The following is a 20,356-nucleotide window of genomic DNA, read 5'->3' as shown; positions in this document are numbered from 1 at the left end:
GAACCTGACTTCTAGCACTTGCTCCAACTTCTGCTGTCAAGTAATGCTTATAAAATTAAAACCGTTACCAAGGAAGAGGTATGATAACATTGTTATAAATTTCGCTAACTATTTTAAATAGTGTTTTTAGTTGATCGCCTTGTAATGTGGGTTGGAGTAACAGTTTGAACAGAATTGGACATAGACTGAAGTGGTTACGCTTCAAAACTTGCTTCTTTAATAATGTTTTCGCAAAAGAGGGATTTCTATAAGATCAATCTTTTCTTGTTTGATCCCGAGTACAATAAGTAGTAGATATAATACTGTTTTGTTACCCAATTGCAACTTTTATGGGATCATGGAAAATCTAGTTGCCTGGCATCTGTCTGATTACGACGGGTGTTATAGTATCTAGCAGTATTCCCCTAACCTAAAAATTGCTTTGGGTGAGTAAATGGAGGTTGGTACCCGATTGGTGCTAGCACGTATACAATAGTCCTTGTAGAGTTCGGGTGTCTGTTTGTTTATCTGTTTGTCGGTTTGTTTTTGTTTTCTGTTTGTTGTTTTGTATTTAACCTTCATGTATGTCATTAATATACAGTGCAAACTGTTGAGTGGATTAATTTGCAATGCAATCGCTTATTAATTAAGATTGTTGAGCAATTACAAAACTTTTATGTTAAATCTATGATATTTTGCTTTAGCAAACTACTGCTGAATCCCAGCATGTGATGCTCTTTGTATGTATTCCTGCTCACCCTTTTTATTGCACATTCCAAGCTAAGCAAGAGCTCATGTTTAAGTCTAAACACAAGGAACGGAGAACAACTTGACATTACCTCGCCCAGAGCCGCTGCAAACAAAGAAACTAAACCATTTCAAGATTCAAACAGTAATTATCAGCTTCATAATAGGTTTGAACGTTTCAGTTCTTGGACCTGCAATGCGCCAAAATTGAATGTCTTGGGATCTACGCTATTAGTTATTAAACCGTCAACAAAAATCCAAAAATATCTTTACATGATATCGGTGGTCGGAGGAGTATCTAGACCGTTGTTCTGTAACGCAAATTTAAATGACGTAAATTCTATCCAAATATGGATTTATTATGAAGAGAGAAACTCTTGGAAAATGATAGATAATGTTGCGAACGTCCCTTCAGCGATTGTAGATTCAGGTCTGGTGACTCATTGTAGTTCACTCGCCATTATCGTGTCTTCTTAAACTATCAACCTCACTTGTACTTTTTCTCTCTAACAACTGCAATGGAAAAGAGTCACAATTGTAGGCAATGGGTCAAGTTTGACGGATTTTGGTGATGGATATATATCAGTGGCCGTGAAAAGTGTCTATTCTTTGTGCTCCTGTAATCAGGATATATTGGTTTTCTGCCGTGAAGAAAATAATTTTTGATGGTACAGACTCAGCTGTGTAATAGAACATACAACATACCTTTGGAGAAATTAGGAAACTACAAAATTCCTTTCTCATATTTAGAGTTAGTTGATGGTTGGTCGGGAAAGACAAAAGTATTGGCTCTGGTTGACGAATGCTTTTGGAAATATTCTATAAAGGCATCAACTTGGAATAAAGCGAAACTCTGCCTTCAATATCGTAGTTGGGTGAAAGTTAGGGATACCATTCGGGCAGTAATTTTTAGAATAATACCAGAGAGATAGATACTTATTGTCAGTACGCATCTACTTCTAGTTATTGGTCTTTCTGTTTCTAATGGGGTCATTTTCATCGACCCGGTAAATACAGATTGTGAATTCTTCAAACTAAAAGCAATTGGGGATTACGTGAATTTACTGTGTTATGCTGTATGTGTAGATAGTCACGGTAAAATGATAAATTTCTACGTCGCTGCGATCGATGAATCTTGTATATCATCACAAATTGGAATGTTATGGATTGCGGCTAAATGTATGTCGTATTTCAGACCATGGCATTGTGATGGCTATCTCGAGTTGTGGATGTATAGTGTTGATTTGCAGACGTGGAATTTCGGCGCACTTGAAACACTAAACAATGTACCGTACAATGTTTTCTTTTCACATCTGAATTTTTGGCACGGTATCTGTTAAGTTTAGAGCAGTCTAACTTAGCTTATCTAAAGGCTGGATGTCCTGATTGATTGGGGTCGAGCAACATTTCTCGTGTTCCGTGCGACGTCTGCAAAGTCGGTTTCTACTCTGATGTGGAGCGGAATGAGTGCCGCGAATGTCCAAATGGAACGACGACGAGAGAAGAGCGTTCTTCAAGGAAGACCGACTGCAACGCTTGTGTCATGGGGTATTGTCTTAATGGGAGATGTCTGGTGATGAGCAACTCGTTAACGCAAGTTCCCGTATGCACGTGCACTATCGGTTTCACTGGTTCTCACTGTCAAGACGCAACTAATTATTACATTGGAACGGAGTTATTTTTATAGATATTTTACTCGTAATTGTATTATGGCTTACTACAAAAAACAAGACAACGAGAAACGGCATTCCATCGTCACATACAAATATTGAATGATGTGTGGCATATCAGTTGGCAAGAAATAAGTCTGCAAGACGAAATAGAAAGACGAGCATCGGGAAGAGTGTGGATAGCGCAATATCGTGATATGGACGTTTCCGCAAAGATGCTGATAGTGGACCACGATGCGCAGTCATCGTTGGAATTCGCACAAGTCATCAAATTTATGCAAACAATGTGTCATCCAAATATTGTACTTTCTATCGGAGCGGGTACAACGAGTGCGCAGGCACAACAGTTTCTTGTCGTCGAGTTTGCGCATCGACGTTCATTACGTCATGTAGTGGGTGACGTCAGTATTGAAATAAATCAAAGTCGTAAATAGCCTTTGCTCTAGACGCTTCTAAAGGAATGCAATTTCTTCACCAATTGAACCCAACAAGAATTCATCGAGATATCAAGAGTCACAATTTACTAGTGAGTCACAGTTGGATTGTCAAAGTCGTTGATTTCTGTCTTGAAAGACAATTTTGCGATGCACGCAAAACGGACAATAAAACCGAAACAATTTATTGCGCAGCAATAATTCAGGATGCCAGCCCCATTTGAGACATGTGAATTGTGTAAAGATAACATTGGGACAGTGAGATGGCGTGCACCAGAGGTATTACGACGAGAGGTACGATGGATCCATCGATGTCTACAGGTATTGTCGACGAATCGACGTCAATTTTATTGTATTAAATAACCTATTTAGAGTTTAGTTTTGGAATTGTGCTTTAGGAGATTTGGTCACATGGCTTTACTTTCTAGCAGTATCGGTTTGGTCACGAGGTCGACGACGCCGTGGAAAGAGGCGAGCGTCCCGTCGTTCCAAACAATTGCCCGCAAATGTATGCAAGCCTGATGCAAGCTTGCTGGGCAGACAATCCTCGTAAACGACCATCGTTTATCGAAGTTATCAGCTGTCTGAAAAACATGTATGTAGAAGATGCATGCTAGAGTGACTACACGACAGTTTGTTTTTTCATTAGTTGTTATCTAGAGGTAAGAGATTAGTTTGCTGCTACTATACAATTTTGGAATTTTCATGTTGAGAAAATTGTTTTTAATAAAAAGTTAGTTGTCTGGTCAAGTAAACACCCTTATTTAGCGCAATAAATACAGACTAAAGCCTCCACGTATCATAAACTAAAATAATGTACAACAACAACCAATGACGTAATCAAAGCACGCTACAACGAGGCATGTTCAGCGACTCACGCTCTCTTCCCAAATTTTTCGTTCTGTCTTTGATCAATTTTTGATCTCGCACTAGTGCTAGCTTATCTAAACAACTAATAATATTACACTCTCACACTACATTACATGTCAATGCATTGGCCGCTCATCAATGACGTCATCAATCATTATTAACTGCCTTATATTTGAATGTGACTGGCAATCTATGGACTAAGCTCTTGTGACCAGCTTAAATACGTGAAAGTTGTTTTTACGTAGAGTCCCGGTTATATTATCGGACGATCTCAATTATGGAACACTGGCACAAACCTACTTCAAAGCTACGTATCTCTCCTTTCTATATCAAGGTAAAGATCGACAGATCATACATAATTAGATTAAAGCTCTTCGGTTCAATTTTAGTACCGCCACAGGCTCTTTTTCGAGAAAGGGTCTGATTTTCCGATATCTAAAAAAACCAACCCTAATGTGACAGCTGTTAGTTCTCGCTGGTTCGGAGCTGAATGGACGGCGATCATGCACGGCTGCGGGCATTAAGTCAAGAAGTGCACGTCTCTTCTACCTACAATGTTTTGAGCTAAGTTCGTTGCATTTCGCTTCTTCTCTCTACAGACGATGAAAAAGGGCATGTCGCAGCATCTTTTACCGTACACCCGTATTGTTTGAGGTGAGACAAGGTCGCGTCGCATTGAATTTATTTGACTCTCAAACAACAAGAAAAAGCCCTATATTGCTTCCAAGTCCTTTGTACTTGGCTAGAGAGCTTTTTCACTGTTTGTCTGCATTATTTAATTGCAAATACAACTCGTTGTCTTCAAATGACTAGAATCACTATCTTTGTGTTCAAACTCATTCCGGCGTCTCTAAATGTTTTGCACAGAAAACACGTCCTATTGTTCTTGACAAAACCGATCAAATGGGCATGCATGGGAAGAGCAACTGTAATGAAGTTTCTATCCAGTTCCAGCTCGCATCGTCCTCGCTATCTTTGTCTGTTTGCATGTTCATCTCCAAGTACACTTTTTCCTAGAGCCAGGCCAAATACTGCACAGCAATATATTTTTGCACGATGGCTTTCAAACAACGCGCAGATCTCATGAAATATCTTTGAATTATCTAGACTAAGCTACTAAAGAGCAAAGTACAGATAAACTTAAAAACCACTACTCTATAACGAAATTGCAATTGAAAAATCTTATTAAGTCTACCTGCGTGCGTGAATGAAGAAGTCACTGAGCTATAGATATACACTTCTCTTCTTGGTAGGCTACAGTGGATTCATTTACTGATGCACATTCGATCGGTTTTGTCAACAAATCTGTGTGTGTTTGTGTGTGTGTATGTGTGTGTGTGTTTTTGTTGTGTGTGTGTGTGTGTGTGTGTTTGTTTGTTTGCGTGTGTGTTTTGTGTGTGCGTTTTTGTGTGTGTATGCGACCGTGCGTGTGTGAGTGTGTGTGTGTGTGTGTGTGTGTGTGTGTGTGTGTGTGTGTGTGTGTGTGTGTGTGCTTGTGAATCCATGTAGGTCACGCAATATGGTCACCTAGTGTACTTTAGTAGGTTTTTTCATAAAAGCCTTAATTAAAAATGAAATGCATTACATAAACCAAATACTATAGAAAAGACATAATTAACCTTGGGAAAAATAAGTTCTTGAAACCTGTGTTATGTATAGACACAACGTGTAAAACGAATCCTTGGAAACCGGAGCGCAAAAGGCAATGAGCAGTTTAAATTATAAAAAATCTATAATCGTAAGAAACTAATGCAGGATTTGCAAAAATTTGAATTTGCAATAATTATTAACATCAACCGGTAAATAGACCATTTTAAATTCCCTTCAAACGTAGGCAAATTTTGATAACTTTTATCTACTGCTTATAACTCGTTCGAAACTCTAATGTTAGCGCGATGGCAGATACAGAATATTTTCTGTCTAGCTGAAAGATGGTGTGCGTCAAAATTGATCAAAAGAAACTCTGCGTACACGGCCATAGCTGATTTAAAGTGCTGCAGCGAAGATCGTATCTCCGTATATCCGTGCAGCCGGTCTAATACAAGAAAGTAAATTTAAGAGTTATATGCTTGAATTAGAGTGTAGCTCACCGACTAAGGTTACACACACAATTGTAGACATACAGTACTGAAGGCAGAGGTCATCGCAGTTATTGTGTGAGTTGTATAGGATTGCAAATAGCAGCTATAAATTTAAACGTAATTTATGTAATACACATGCGATTTATGGTAGAGAGATGTAACTGTGCTGTTGGTTACTACATTGTAGTTATAATGTATGTTTAAATTTAAAGTGTAGTACCAATGGGTCTGCAGATACTCGGTGACGTCGTGATAAAATATTTTTTGACTTTCTTGATGTTTTGTTTAAATTTTATGTGTAAGTTTACGTTAGACGCTATACTTATTGCCTTATAGACTGTTTCCGTCGTGTGGTACGAAACCGTGATGTATTTTTCTCTATATATGCGTCTCATATCAAGTGCGTTTGCAACTTTTGATATCTAAAAATGATGAAGATTGTACCGTACATGTACAGTGCATACATTTCAGAACATTTGATTGTAATTTCAAACAGAAACCACAAATTTGAGTCACAAAGCGCATTACAAAAAGCTCTATTAATGTTGCATTAGCACGCACACAGCTTCTTATGATATATAAATAGTTAATTAGCAAAAAATACACCGAAGAAGGTGAACTCACTATTAAAGTAGTAACGGCAATTAGCATCAAATGTTATCGACAGTTTGTCATTATTGTTTAGTTGAATAATTCGTCCCATGTAATGAGTGTGGTAATCATTAGGTTGCTGATGATAGCGATAGGCATAGGCACGACCGCTTCCGTTTACTCTGATACGAAATCCAGCGGAGCGGTAACTTGTGCTGCTGTAATGTTTATAGTTCATTTGCACGTAAACGTAGTAAATACCGCTTGTGGGAACCGTGATAACACCGTCTTTGTACTGCATGCCACCGCGAATGAACGGAGACCAGGTAGAACCACTACTCGTATACCATTGAGTTACAGTTCCTACACAACATAGTCACTACGACACTCGTTTACAATCAAAATTTCAATTAAATCCAAACTAACCAGAGCTGTAATAACCGTACGTGCCACTGCCGTGCAAATGAGCAGCCGGTTTTTCGTTTACAACCTTGAAATAATAGATAATTAAGAGACAAATTGCACATAATATACATTTGTAATTGACACTTTTGTTACCGATATTGTTTGTTCTAACTCATAAATCTAGACACATTTTAGGTATAGTTACATATATATACCCAAGTTTTGCTAATCTTACTTACTTGTAGACTAAGTGTGCTATTCATTAGTTCCAATTCTTTTCCAACCTGCAATAAGTATTTATTAATAGATACCCTAACTCACAAAATTAGAAAATGGTAATTAAAGTAATGTCATGTATACAGACGTTTTGTCAATCTAGCATACTTCTAGACGAACTGAAGTATTCATTTTGTCCAATTCTTTGTCAACCTGCAGTGAGTAATTGCCAGTCAATAAAATATTTATAAACAAATACAATTGCCTTAATAAACAAATATATCTTACTTCATGTTTTAATGTTTCTACTGGCTTGAAGTAATCTTTCAAAGTTTCTGGATCAATCTAAAATACACTGTTAGTACCTGTAAGCATTTACGTTTAACTATTGTATGTGTACATAATACATGTCCGTCTCGCAATGCGATTCTTACCGCTGGTCCAGGCACTCCTTGCCTTCCTTGTTCACCTTTGTGTCCTGGTTCTCCTCTGATCCCCTAGATAATTATTGCTAGCGATCTTGCCATATTACTACATAGATATTAGAGCTTGCTTTCTCTCCCTTTAATCCAGTCTTTCCTGTTGGACCCCTGTGTCCAGGTGGACCCTAAAAAGTAACTAGTAGGTTGTGTTGCCTCCCAAAATAAAAATCGTGTATTTACTGGAGTTCCATCTGCTCCTGCTGCGCCATGACCACCTAAGCTTCCCTTGTCTCCCTATAAAGAAAATTGAATTAGAAATTTTTGGATGGTCTTTGTTGTTCGTGTGTTAATTTCTGTGTGTTGTGTGTGTGTGTGTGTGTGTGTGTGTGTGTGTGTGTGTGTGTGTGTGTGTGTGTGTGTGTGTGTGTGTGTGTGTGTGTGTGTGTGTGTGTGTGTCCTCCTGTTATATGGATATGTGTAAAAGCAAATATACCTTAGAACCTTGTACTCCTTTCACACCTGGCAAACCTGGTGGCCCGACGGGTCCCTGTATCAGACACTTGCAATAGATATAAAAATAATTTGCTCTTATTAGTAACATCAGAAACAAATTTTACTTCTGAAAAGATCTAGAATACTTAAAACATAATTTTTGGACTTCTAGAATCATCACGTGCATCATTCCATGTATGTGGCAATTTGGAAATCATTTGAATGCCATTAATACTCTTTGCAATAATGCTCAATACGTTAATACGAAAATTTGACCGAATTAGTTGAACAGCTTCATACTGCATTCTGGTCATTAGAAAATCTGTATACCAATCTCGAATTCAGCCCTTGCTTATTAGTGGAGAGTTTGTATAATGTGTTGTTAAAAAATCAATACGGTATTTAAATATTTGTCAAAGCTAAAGTTCTGTTTTAACACTACATAATTCGTATTGTCTTACAATAATTGCTGATAATTATATTCTTTAAATTAATACAAGATGAAATGTATTGATCAATTTTTCTTTTATATACAAATTTATATATCAATTCTCAACTTATATATATATATATGCTTGTCGCTTCTATATATTAAAATATTACCTGACTACCCGGGTTTCCTTGAGGCCCTTGAGCTCCGGTCTTGCCATAGCCAGTCTGACCCATCACGCCTGTTGGGCCCTATAAATTACAAATTTTTGTCTAACTAAGTAAAAAAGATTCAAATGTGAAATAATATCTTACGACTGGTCCACGCACTCCAGGAACGCCTCTGATGCCGGCATCGCCCTTTTTAACAAACAGATACATCACGTTTTAAGAGAATATTGTTCTACTTCCTCCGACGCAACTCATCACTATCCAATTTTCAATTAGAAAATATTTTTACCTTAACTCCACTATCTCCAGGAAGACCGTTCTCTCCTTTTTCTCCTTTGTAGCCCTAAAATAGGCTTTTGCTTCTTTAATGAAGTCGTGACCACATAAAAATGGTTTATTACTCGAAGTCCAGCAGACCCCGGATGTCCTGTTTCACCCTTGGAAACAATACGCGCGTACACTATCTGTACTTCACACTTGTAAAGACGATTATATATTTAACATTGCTACTATTCTGTTATTTCATTTTGTAAATGTCGTTACAGTTTAGACTAGTTTGCAATATTAGACGATATTTCTATATATTGGAAACATCATCATAGTATAATTTATAAATACAATTTCAATTAATGAGCAGAGATTTGCTACATTTGACATGCAATTAGTGAAATGTAATGCGATTATATTTCATTTTACAAATTATATCATGTAATGCTATTTTAAAACTTGCGGATTTTACCGTATTTATAGATATTTAATTTTAATACATTTGTTGCAAATTAAAATATAAACAATCTAATAATACACATATGAGTAAAATGTTTTTAATTGTAATCAACAGAATTATTCAGTTATTGCAAGAGTCATTACTTTGAAGTGTCTAAATCCGTTGTTTTTACTTGTGAAAGTTTACAAATTTTATCAAATTATATTCTTTAAAATATAGACATTTCGTTGACAAATTTGTCGCTAACGAGGACGTGAAGTTGTTCAGAAGTGTATATATATAAATATAGATAGGTCACTTTTAATGAGCCTTCAAATTTTAAATTTTAAACCATTTTGTTCAAAAAATTGAGATTTGCAGCTGCTGACAAAGTGTGACTAGATGTCACGAACTCGAAAAACAGGAGTCTAGGGGACGCGGTGCATAAGTTCACACTTAAGTTCTTACAGAAACAACATGTTTTACCACACTTTCAACTCGATACACACACACTCTTCTCTAGCAGTCACTCTGAGGTAAGCGTTCAGTCAAACGCAAATTATGTCAGCCAAAGCTAAACTTTTCCCCTACAGCTTTAATAGCCAATACATGCATATATCAAATCTATACAAACGACAAAGGACGCGACACTATTTTAGCAATGGCGCAGTGGGTAAGGCAATATCTATAATTATGTGAAACTTTGTTTCTAGTATTGAAACTATACAATGAAAAGCTTTTAAAAACAAAAATTAACAACAAATTGTAATTCACTAAAACGTTTCTCATATAATAGTAACATTACAATCTTTTTTGTTGTAAATGTGTTCCAATATTGATTAAACAATGTTAGCTCTATGATCTATCTGTATACAATCTAGAATATCTCCTGCGCACAAGCATTAGGTTAAAATTACAGCGTCTTAAGTCCTCCCTTGTTAGTAATTTTACTCTTTAACAATAGAGATTGTAGTTGATATATACTTGTAACTAAATTACTACTTAACGTAGTGAAAAGTCACACCAACCTCTTACCAAATCAAGATTACCTACAACACCATTTGACTGAACTAGACTCAAGAAACTAGAACTTTTTGGCAATCTGTTTAACACAACAGACTATGTTAAATAAATTAATACGTGTATTGGATTGATCAACTTACTGTCAACTCATTCTATTTCTTTTTATTTATAGTGAAAACAACAATTTTATTGGCAAATGACATTTGGTTTATGTTATATGCTATTATCAAAGAAAACCATTGTCAATAAACTGTGATCTTTTATAGACAATAAATCTAAACAACAATTTCAATATTTGTTACCTGTGCTAATGTTACTGTACAACCCCATTTCTAGTGTTACTACAAAATTTTAGCTTTTATCTAATCATTTTGACACTTAACTTAATATACTTCAACAACAAAGTCTATATATATCTACAACGTTAACGGATGTAATGTCTACGCACTATACTGTAAACATCCTGCTCAGATAGATAGAAAGATTAAAAGACACTTTATGTAATAAACTAAAAGACAATATAGGATTTTCAGCGTACTTTATTAAGCTACTGCTTGAAGGAATAGGGATCCAGACTTTCGCAGGCAAGTACATAATTTACATCTGAAACCAATCTCTCACAATTAGATCTCTACTTCACTCCTATCCTAGCAGCCACCTTCAATTGAAAGCAAACAGAGTAAAGTAGGGATATAATTGTGGGAGATTGGTTTCAGATGTAAAGTATGAGTACTTGTCTGTGAAAGGTTTGATCAAAATTTCTTTAAGTATTAGCTTAATGTACGCAGCTATCCCTGTTTGTTTACATTTATTACATAGATATTTTTGTATTCTTGTACATATTATGTTTTATAGAAACACATGCATTGTTACAACTCCTATTATATTTGAGAAATAACTCTTTAGATTATCACGTTAATTAATACTGTTATTCTAATACTCTGTGCAGAAGTAAAGTTTTATTAGTACAAGGGCATGATAGAATATTTATAAATAGTACATAAGATAATTTAATGATAATTTAATACAAGTATACATTGTTAAAACTCATATTATAATTAAGAATTGCTTCGACTGCTACGTTTATGCTTCTAGTCTAGACTGTATAGAAGTAAAGTTTTTTAGTACTGAACGTACAAGGCATAACAGTCTCGTGAAGCAAGCCCCTCCCTATTTTAGACATGCATACAACTAATTTGATTATGATAATCGTGTGTGCGTTCCATTCCGTTACACGTAATTTCTGTTCTATCAGTTAGAAAGAATGGTCTCTATCACACGCACATGCAAGTTTTCTGCAAGATCTTTTGAGGGATGCGAAATTCCTGTTTGCGGGTCTACACTTGCCTCGGTCTCCCAGACACTTGTAGCGCAGATTCAAATTGGTTCCTCACGGGTCTGGGAGGGTACCGTCTCTTCTCAATATATTGCGGTTGGTCCCAGGACCAGCAGTAGTGTTCAGTTTCATAAATGCATATCTTCGCAATTACGGCTGTAATACTAGAAAAGAAGAAGATCGTGTCTCATCCCGATAGACGGGTACTTTTGTGGTTTCTGTAGCTACGGTTTTGTCATTTGTGAGATAATAGGGAACGCGTAAGGGACGCCATAAATTAATAAACAATGCTTTTACTATTAGAGCTCGGACTCGATCGGCTTGTCTGATTGCCGCGAATCCACTACGAGTCGCCGTCTAATTAGTCGCCGCGCGTACTGTGTAGCCGCGAATTCACGATGAAAATTCGCGATGAAAATTCGCGATGCGCGCATACACTATGATTTGTCGTGGAGTCAATGAGCGTTGACGCGAAATCGCGACAAAACTTCGCCGTGAATTCACAGTCGAAACATCGTTTCGTAAAGTAGGCTCTGCTACTAGAAGGTATCGTCACTAACCGTTGATAGGCGCAGAATACAAAGCACAGTGTGTGGAGACGTGATTTTGCGTGAAGAGTGCATTACAAGTCGTCGTTTGTGTACAGTACTCTTTGGTAGACAACAGATCACTACCACGCCATGCATGAGATGTCTTCGTTGATTACAGTCGTAATTGAAAAGGTATGCATTTATAAAATTGAACACTAATGCTGGTCGTACAACTAGCCGGAATATATTGAGAAGCGGTAGTACCATCCCAAACCCGATTTTGAACTGCCGCCACACGGGTCTGGGAGGCCGAGGCTAGGTCTATAGAGAGCAAAGAAAATCCAAGGCAAGTCGATCGGCACTCGTGGTAAATAGACCTAAGACGAAAGTTTCAAGTAACAGGTAAAGAAAGCAAAAATTCTGCGTACGACACGAATCCCGTGAGTGACACGAATATCCAAACTTGCAAGTCGATCATCAGCATTCATTTTGGTAATTTCGTGAATAGGCTAGACTGTCAAGTGTTTCAAGTCAAATGGAAAAGCGCAGATCCTGTGAGCGACTTCGAGAATGGAGAAGGTGACACGAAACTGGCAAGTCGGCACATACGAGAATACGACTGTACACGCAAAGTAGGCGTGGCAAACGTCGTGTTAGTTTTCACAGTACGAAGCCTTGTCACAAGTTTGGAACGTGCTAGCGCCCAAGGGATAGTCAAAGATCATGGCCTCTTGCGTATCCAGGCACTTTTATCAGTGAATTTTAGAGTTTTGCTATCCCAAAGAGAAAATTGGGATTAGTATTAACTAACAGTGTCATCCCTACTTACGGAGTGCTAGCGCAATCCCAGATATACACGTATGACAATGAAAGGTCTTATATTGATACAGGGTTACTGCAGCTCACATGACACAATAATTATTTATCTAACCTTGTTTCCTTTTTCTCCAGTACACATCTCGTTACTTGCATCATCGTCTTTAGTAGCATGAATACTGCTAGCCAAGAGAGCAACGACGATTACCGTTCTCCAAGTCTTCATGCCTCGAAGTCCAGAGCACCGATCAGTTAGCACAGCCGAATGAGTAGAGATCACCAGTCCTCGTCCATATATACAGTACGTCTTATCTATCGATCATTTCTTGTAGCGATGAGATTTCTTCGAACTGTGCTATTACAGAAAGCAGCGGAAGTACACGTGCCATCCTCGAGTGTAAAACATGGCAATCCAGGATTTGACGCTTTTGCGACCAACTTGGGCTCATCAGCAATCAATTCGATCGAGTGAGACAAACGTCAATTGCAATATTGTGAGTAAAATTGAAATTAGAAAAATTGATTTGATATCGTGTATGTTAGCATGTTGTCAACCAGATCGCGACCAACGTTCACGTTACCTCTACTTCATTATTATTTCATGAGTAAGTATATTCCATGTCTACCACTGTTGAAATGTGTTGATGACATGAATCAAGACAAGCCATATACTTTAACACTTTGAAATATGTTTGACATCACTGTCACTTCACGCCCAACGATCAAAGGTGCATGGCTTCCATCTGATGTACAAGTGTTTTGTATAGTTGAAACAAGTTAGAGCATGAGTAATACCTTTACCTTTACCGTGTTCCAAGTTTATTTTATTGTCAACTTCACCTTAGGTATATAGCTGTTACATTGGAATGTAGTTTGCAGACAAACAATCTCTTATTGAAATCGAGTCCAACAATCTCTATTCTATTGTAAAGGCGTGTCTACTTTGTTTGTCACTATCATAATGATGAAACGTGTGGTAATTTTCTATTTGCTCTGTTGCACTAATGTTTTCGTTCACTAGAAATTTGGGTACAGTGTCCATGTCATACTCTTGCTCTGTTTTACTGCCGTCTCAAAATATACCGGACGCAGCAATTTGTACAGTACTGTAAAAATGGGCGGAAGACTTAGGCATGCCCGTAGTCACTCGTAGAGTTGTCTGGGTTTCAGCTCCACTACTTTTCAATTTTGTACTTTCGTCATTTATTAATTTCTGGGACTTACGAAATAATGAATACCTGATTAAAGAATATTTTATATATTTTCTTTTTATGACGTCACTAAATTCCATTATAAAGTCATTGAGAATAGCATATCGTATTGTTTAGTTCTATTTACGACTTGTCGCAAACCTTAGTACTAAGCACGACCAACTTATTAAGTAATTAATATCAATTTTCAACTCTACTACTTTAAGACTACAGGCCTGATAGACATAACGTTAGGGATGACGTGTGGGTAAGAGGCGTGGCTTATTTCCCCGCATCACTGAATCACAAAAGTTAATGCAAAAAATTGATGTTGATATTATTACCCTCATCGAGTACATGAGAGCAAATAGCCTAATTGGAAATTAGCAGTACAGCATAGTACACAGAGACAATGGCAGATAGTTTGTTGCCTAAAGATCAGAAACAAGTTGTCGGGTACGTAGTAGTAGTCTATCTATAGAGCAACATCTGAACCTGCCTGGGGACGATCGGTAGTTCAGTTTAACCCGGGGAGACAGGTTGAGAGAAACATTGAGATCGTGGTTCGGTGGCTGAGATGTGATGGGCTGTAACTCGATAGACTCGGAAAGCTCCGTCATCGTGCTGAACAACTGACTGCGCAATCAATAGACACGTACACATCCTGAACTTTGTCTAGGTGTGACATAACAGTTCAGGAAAACCTCAAAGGGCGGTTTTACAGTGGTCTGGTAGTACAAGTCATCAATGAGCCGACGAATCGACTTTTGACACACATGGCGCGTCATAGTCACAGAGTCGAAGGACATGGTACTACCGCGATTTTGACATATTGATTAGCAGGATGGCAATTAAGTATACTGACTTATAATTATTTATGACTTCAGTTAAACAGATTTTCATTTATATAAAATCTTTTTTTGTGCTATGCACACTAATATCTGCATTGATTGACGTATCCTGTAGGCGTCAATAGTTAGACAATATTGCATGCAATGCATACAAAAAATTGTGTACTATTTATTGCAAATTTATTTCCTGTTTGCAATTAATTAATAAAAATTTTATAATAAAATTAGAAAATTGCAAAGCACTCAGGTAATTTAATTATATTTGACAACTACTACTACAAAAGATGTATTAACAGATAAACACTATACAATTAGAGTGACAGCGTAATATGGGTGTGTGTAGACAATATTTAATTAGCATAATCTAGTTGGTACAAACACATACATGAAGAAGTTTTATACAACCGTTAGTAATCATTACAGATCGTTTACAAACAAGATAACAATTATTAATGCATAGAATATGATGGATGATGATGAGGACAACCTATTCATTTTCGCTCCAATCCTGTCGGTCTGGTTTTTGCCTAACCATTTTAAAAACTGTACTTCCGACGATTGACGACTACCCGAAACTTTCTGCTTGAATTAAATCATTTAATGTCTACTATATTTTATAATTAAGGTAAAACAAAAGTAACTATTGCATCTTGGCAGCCCTGGGGTTATTGAGTATAGCTACGTATTACAGTAATTAATGTTTTTGGTTAGTTAGTGTAATTTATTGAAGAACAAGTTGTGTAAATACATTAGGAAGTATATCAGTTTATGCTGGACAGATCGTTTGACGTGCTATCCTTGGATCACGTCGTCTTAGTGCGCTGTAGGCCGCACTGCTTTTGAAATGATTCCAACGAGTCGGTTCTAACTAGGTATATTTAACAAGCGCAAAATTGCCAATCACCAGAAATCCTGATACTTTCAAAGTTTTAATCAAATCCTAATACACTTCTCTAGATACTTTCATCATTCAACTTTTGTGTTTCCTCAGTAGCTATCAACCAATGGCCATGAAATACCTAGCTAATAACTTCAATTACGACATTGATTGCGGTGATGAAACATACACCGCAAATAATAGAAACGACATAAAATCTTAGAGCAAACTTGGATGCAGACACAGCATCGGCATGCATAGTCTCTCAGTTGTTTGCACTCGCGATCCTATAACAAAGTAGTAGTTACGTGTACACATGAAGAGGAGGACCCAGACTCGTTAGAGACATGCTGCTTTTACAAATTACTCTTGCAGACAGCATTAGAGCTGTAAATCCGAGTGGCAATCAACAGAACAGTGTGGTGAAAAACGAACAACATAGTCTTTTAGTTGGATTAGCTTCTAGGGATCATAAGAATTGATACACTAAACGAGACTCTAGCAACTCGATTTGACTAACCTGATCAATAACTGTTGCGAATTGTGGTCCGAACGTGCACTGCACGTAATTCTGCCAGGAAAAAGGAATGTTAGCTTGTGGCGCATACACGCTGCCTTGATCAACAGACTGGGAAGAGCATCGGCCATCGTGCTATTACTAAGTGGGGTTGCGCATGTGTGAGATGCATCACTTGCTTTACAGTGTCAATTAAGATTGAATGCAAGCACCGATATCTTTGTTGATCAATTTTGAATGTGTGTGTGTGTGTGTGTGTGTGTGTGTGTGTGTGTGTGTGTGTGTGTGTGTGTGTGTGTGTGTGTGTGTGTCTGTGCGTGTAGTTTAGACGCACGATAGCGAGCGCACACATAGCGCTCCATAAGCACGCTAGCAAACACGATCTCAACCACGTACGTACACACACACACACACACACACACACGCGCGCGCGCGCGCGCACGAGCTTAAATCAAACACTCATGCCTAAACAACCAATGCAAATCAATTATTCATCAAGCACTTAGTAATTTGAAAGACGTAATATATTCTGTAATATAAGTGTGAAAGACGTAATAAAGACTATAATCCCATTTGTCATGGAGTTGGACAGATAGCCATGAATCAACATACAAGTGAAAATAGTTGAGATATGAGCAATGACCCAACCTGGAGCATACATCAAGTGTTTCTCACAGATATTGTCCGAACCGGAAGCTTTATTAATATTGCCCCTCAGAGACTGAATGACTTTCTTTTCTCAACAATGTCAGCTTCTAGTACAAACTCAGATCCAAAAGGTACCTCCCTGTATAGAAATTGTGATTTGACAATTTTTACTTGTACCAGAGATGTCATAAATCTCAGAAAAGTGACTTCTCCAGGGTTGTACAATATCGGTTTCATTAGATAACCCACTAATAGAGGTTGCTTGTGAGATTGTGGAAGATTTCAGCTTATATATATATATATATATATATATATATATATATATTATTTGTAAAACGAATCAATGGTTTCATTTGTTCCTAAATGTCAATAGCTGGCTTTCAAATTTTAAGAATTTACACTGTATGCGCATGCTTCAAGGCAGTTTTTATCGTCTAGAGCAAGTGGAACAATCTGAACTGAGTGAGCCACGTGTCATAGGGCCACCCGACATAATTTAATTAATTTTCAAAGCGAGACTTCAACTAATTGGCGTTTGGAAGAACTTTTGTAATTACTAGTATAATTTTGGACAAGTAAACAAATTAAATTATTTAACACAGTTTAAGCTTAAATCCACCCTTTTGCCACTTAATTTATTTAGAAGAAAGTTACATGGACGGAAAGTGATCAAGCAAACGCAGGCATAGGTATCTGGAAGGCTTCGCCGGTCTTGGTGTAGCCATAAACTACAATAACGATACGTGTATATATAATTTTTATCAGAATCGCTAGTACCTTATTTAGCCTCCTCATCACAGCTCAAATTGGAACACGTGATTGCTAAAGTACCCGTATATCCAAGTGTAATTGTGTAAAACTACAGTGCATAATAATAATAAGTTGATGTATCTGTATGTATATGTAAACATTTATATTCCAAATATGGTAACATTGTAATATAAAAGCAGTATATAAACTAAACTGATACACATAGCAATGGGCTACAAAATATATACGATTACCATTCATTACAACCCTCCTCGTATCTACTAAAACGTAATTGTTGGACACAAGACGTCACTATTTATAAGTGACTTAAAATTCAATGACTTCTACTGTACTTGTTATTTGATTGTTCTTATCGTAGCCACCAGCTACAATAATACGGGTGTGATCTTGATCGATGTCGACTGCCATCTCATGAAACCACCGTCCTTCTGAAAGCATTGGTAATGGCAGCCATGACCCTCGACGAGAGTCCCAGATCTCAACTCGTTGTGATGCCATTCCTGATTCCACACCTCCTGTACAGACTAAAGTTCCATTAATCGTCGTCACAGCTCCTCCAACAGTTGTAGTAGAAGGAAATGATGTCCATTCATAGTTTTCTAAAGAAAGTAGTTCAACAGCCTTGCTTTATATTCCTTCTTTTGTCATGCCAGCCGCGTAGCAGATACAGCCATTGTATATAAAGCTAGAGCAACAACTCCTTGCAGTAGGCATGTTGGGAAGCACTTGCCATTCATCAGCAGTCGTGTTGAACATGAAAATGGTGTCCACCCATTCTCCACTTGTCGTAAAACCTCCTGCGGTAAAAATCCTGTCTCCCACGACCGTAAAGGTAATTGCCCCGAGCTTAATCTCACTCGGTCTTTTACATATCAGCGTCCACGTATCATCGGTTAGTGAATATGTAAGCACACTGAGCTGCCAGGTAGCTTCATTGACAAGTGCAGCATAGATCTTGCCATCAGAAATAAAAAGTCCATCAAATGTAGCACCATTATCGGGATATACAGCAGTTTTCAGCAGTTCTCCACTAGCACTGTCCGTTATGTACATCTCGTTTTTACCTCTGTTACCTATCAAGACTTTTCGGTCAAAAACAGCCACTACCGGTATACATGGAAAAGGAACATCAGGTCTGTACTGCCACACCGGAATAGAACTAACATCAAGTATATTAGACCATTCGTTAGGCTTGGCAGAAGACAACTGGTATCGTAAAGATATTTCTATTAGACTACTAAAACTCTTGATGTCTTGCAGTGATTGTACTAGACGATTATTCTCTTCCTGTAAAGAGGATTTGTCCAACTGACGAAATGGATCAACTTCAGACGTTTCACCAACAGTTTGATCAGGCATCTCTAGATCATCCTCTTCGGTGATGATAGTATTGATATGTGCCTCAAGATCTCTAATTCTCTGTTCCAGAGTCTCCCTGTCATTTCTAACCAATGCAGAAGGTTTTGTAGACCATCGATACTCCGCGACTTCTTCATCATCAGGGGAACTGCAATGATCAAATTCTTCTTTACTATCAAAAGTTGCAGTTGTTTTTGTACCATCGGCACTGGCACTTGGAAAACAGCTCATAATTTCCTTGGCAGTAGGCCTTTCCCTCGCTGAACGTTGACATTCGCTTATAGCAGAGAATAAAGACTGCTCGTGACTACAACTCGTAGTTTCTTCAGCTGCTGCTAAAGACGTATGACCGGACTCACCTTGTAAGGTTTCCAACATCAATATTCCGAAAGAAAATATATCAGAAAATGTTGACAAATTTGATCTATCTTCTATCACCTCTGGAGCAAGGTAGTGTTGTACAGACTGAAAGCAACACGGTTTACCCTTTTCTATTAGCAATCTTGCTGTGCAGATGTGAGTTATCTTCACTTGACTAAGATCACGTGATATCCAAACACTGTCTGTTGTCAGCAATCCATGTATAATAGGCGGTGTGTTCTCGTGTAGAAATATTAAGCCACTCAAAACACCGTAGAGAACATTCACACGCTCTGAGAGTGTCGTGAGCCTTCCACAGCTTAGACTATCTTTTAGCGTCAGAGTCAAAATTTCACTGACAATCATTGTTGTACATTGCTCGTAGCCAAGGCAAACTCCAAAAACCTGGGCGATGTTAGGATGTCGAATGCTATTCATGTCTTTCATTTCTTGTAGAAAGAGCTCTAGAACTTCTTCGTGATTTTCCATAAGGTCGAATACGTCTAGAACTTCAACTGGTGCTCTTTTCCAAGTTCCACGATGGCGCTCCCCTCCAAAAGAACACGCATTTAAAGTGTTGGTTGTAGAAACACGGTCAGTGAGGACAAAACTACTGGTCTCTAGTCTACTCACCATCTTTACAGGAAATGTCATATCCCGTATTATTTAAAGGGTTTATCTGTCCCGGATCCACGTGACATTCCTTTACTTAGTATTAATTAACAATTATTTGTTATATTATTAGCGCTAACAATTCTATTTTTTGTTTATTAATTACGAACATGCCAGGGCCGGATCCAAGTGGGGGTTAGGAGGTTCAGGCGGTTCAGGCGGTTGCAACACTCTCTTTTCCAATGGGCGTGCT

The 20,356-nt window shown here is 37.7% G+C and overlaps 3 protein-coding genes across 3 annotated transcripts; all 3 read right to left on the bottom strand.

Moving 5' to 3' along the window:
- Positions 1-6,325: 6,325 nt before the first annotated feature.
- Positions 6,326-7,482, bottom strand: LOC134193426 (lymphotoxin-alpha-like). The gene is made up of 7 exons (XM_062662258.1): positions 7,428-7,482; positions 7,282-7,338; positions 7,162-7,206; positions 7,017-7,061; positions 6,931-6,957; positions 6,799-6,862; positions 6,326-6,735 (listed from the first exon to the last, which is right to left on the bottom strand). The coding sequence occupies exons 3-7, from the start codon at positions 7,183-7,185 to the stop codon at positions 6,368-6,370; spliced, it is 528 nt and encodes a 175-aa protein (XP_062518242.1). The 5' UTR covers positions 7,186-7,206; positions 7,282-7,338; positions 7,428-7,482; the 3' UTR covers positions 6,326-6,367.
- Positions 7,483-7,496: 14 nt separating this feature from the next.
- Positions 7,497-8,778, bottom strand: LOC134193425 (collagen alpha-1(X) chain-like). The gene is made up of 5 exons (XM_062662257.1): positions 8,652-8,778; positions 8,511-8,588; positions 7,909-7,962; positions 7,656-7,709; positions 7,497-7,600 (listed from the first exon to the last, which is right to left on the bottom strand). The coding sequence occupies exons 1-5, from the start codon at positions 8,715-8,717 to the stop codon at positions 7,505-7,507; spliced, it is 348 nt and encodes a 115-aa protein (XP_062518241.1). The 5' UTR covers positions 8,718-8,778; the 3' UTR covers positions 7,497-7,504.
- A 9,208-nt stretch (positions 8,779-17,986) lies between these two features.
- LOC134192834 (uncharacterized) lies at positions 17,987-20,145 on the bottom strand. Its single transcript, XM_062661592.1, has one exon. It carries the CDS (start codon positions 20,143-20,145, stop codon positions 18,400-18,402), a length of 1,746 nt encoding a protein of 581 aa, XP_062517576.1. The 3' UTR covers positions 17,987-18,399.
- Between the last annotated feature and the right edge of the window lie 211 nt (positions 20,146-20,356).

This window comes from Corticium candelabrum, chromosome 17 (genome assembly GCF_963422355.1).
Source record: "Corticium candelabrum chromosome 17, ooCorCand1.1, whole genome shotgun sequence".
Classification (NCBI taxonomy): domain Eukaryota; kingdom Metazoa; phylum Porifera; class Homoscleromorpha; order Homosclerophorida; family Plakinidae; genus Corticium; species Corticium candelabrum.
Note: the sequence above shows the minus strand (reverse complement) of the source record. Positions and strands in the feature narration are given on the sequence as shown.

What these genes read in the sequence shown, in the direction of transcription:
- LOC134193426 (XM_062662258.1), bottom strand. Translation starts at nt 7,185, where the DNA reads ATGAATACTTCAGTTCGTCTAGAA. An exon ending in ATAGCACACTTAGTCTACAA is followed by an intron (nt 6,958 to 7,016) that starts GTAAGTAAGATT and finishes AAATGTGTCTAG; the next exon opens with ATTTATGAGTTAGAACAAAC. An exon ending in AGTTAGAACAAACAATATCG is followed by an intron (nt 6,863 to 6,930) that starts GTAACAAAAGTG and finishes TATTATTTCAAG; the next exon opens with GTTGTAAACGAAAAACCGGC.
- LOC134193425 (XM_062662257.1), bottom strand. Translation starts at nt 8,717, where the DNA reads ATGTATCTGTTTGTTAAAAAGGGCGATGCCGGCATCAGAGGCGTTCCT. An exon ending in CTGGAGTGCGTGGACCAGTC is followed by an intron (nt 8,589 to 8,651) that starts GTAAGATATTAT and finishes TGTAATTTATAG; the next exon opens with GGCCCAACAGGCGTGATGGG. An exon ending in CAGGAGCAGATGGAACTCCA is followed by an intron (nt 7,601 to 7,655) that starts GTAAATACACGA and finishes GTTACTTTTTAG; the next exon opens with GGTCCACCTGGACACAGGGG.
- LOC134192834 (XM_062661592.1), bottom strand. Translation starts at nt 20,145, where the DNA reads ATGACATTTCCTGTAAAGATGGTGAGTAGACTAGAGACCAGTAGTTTT.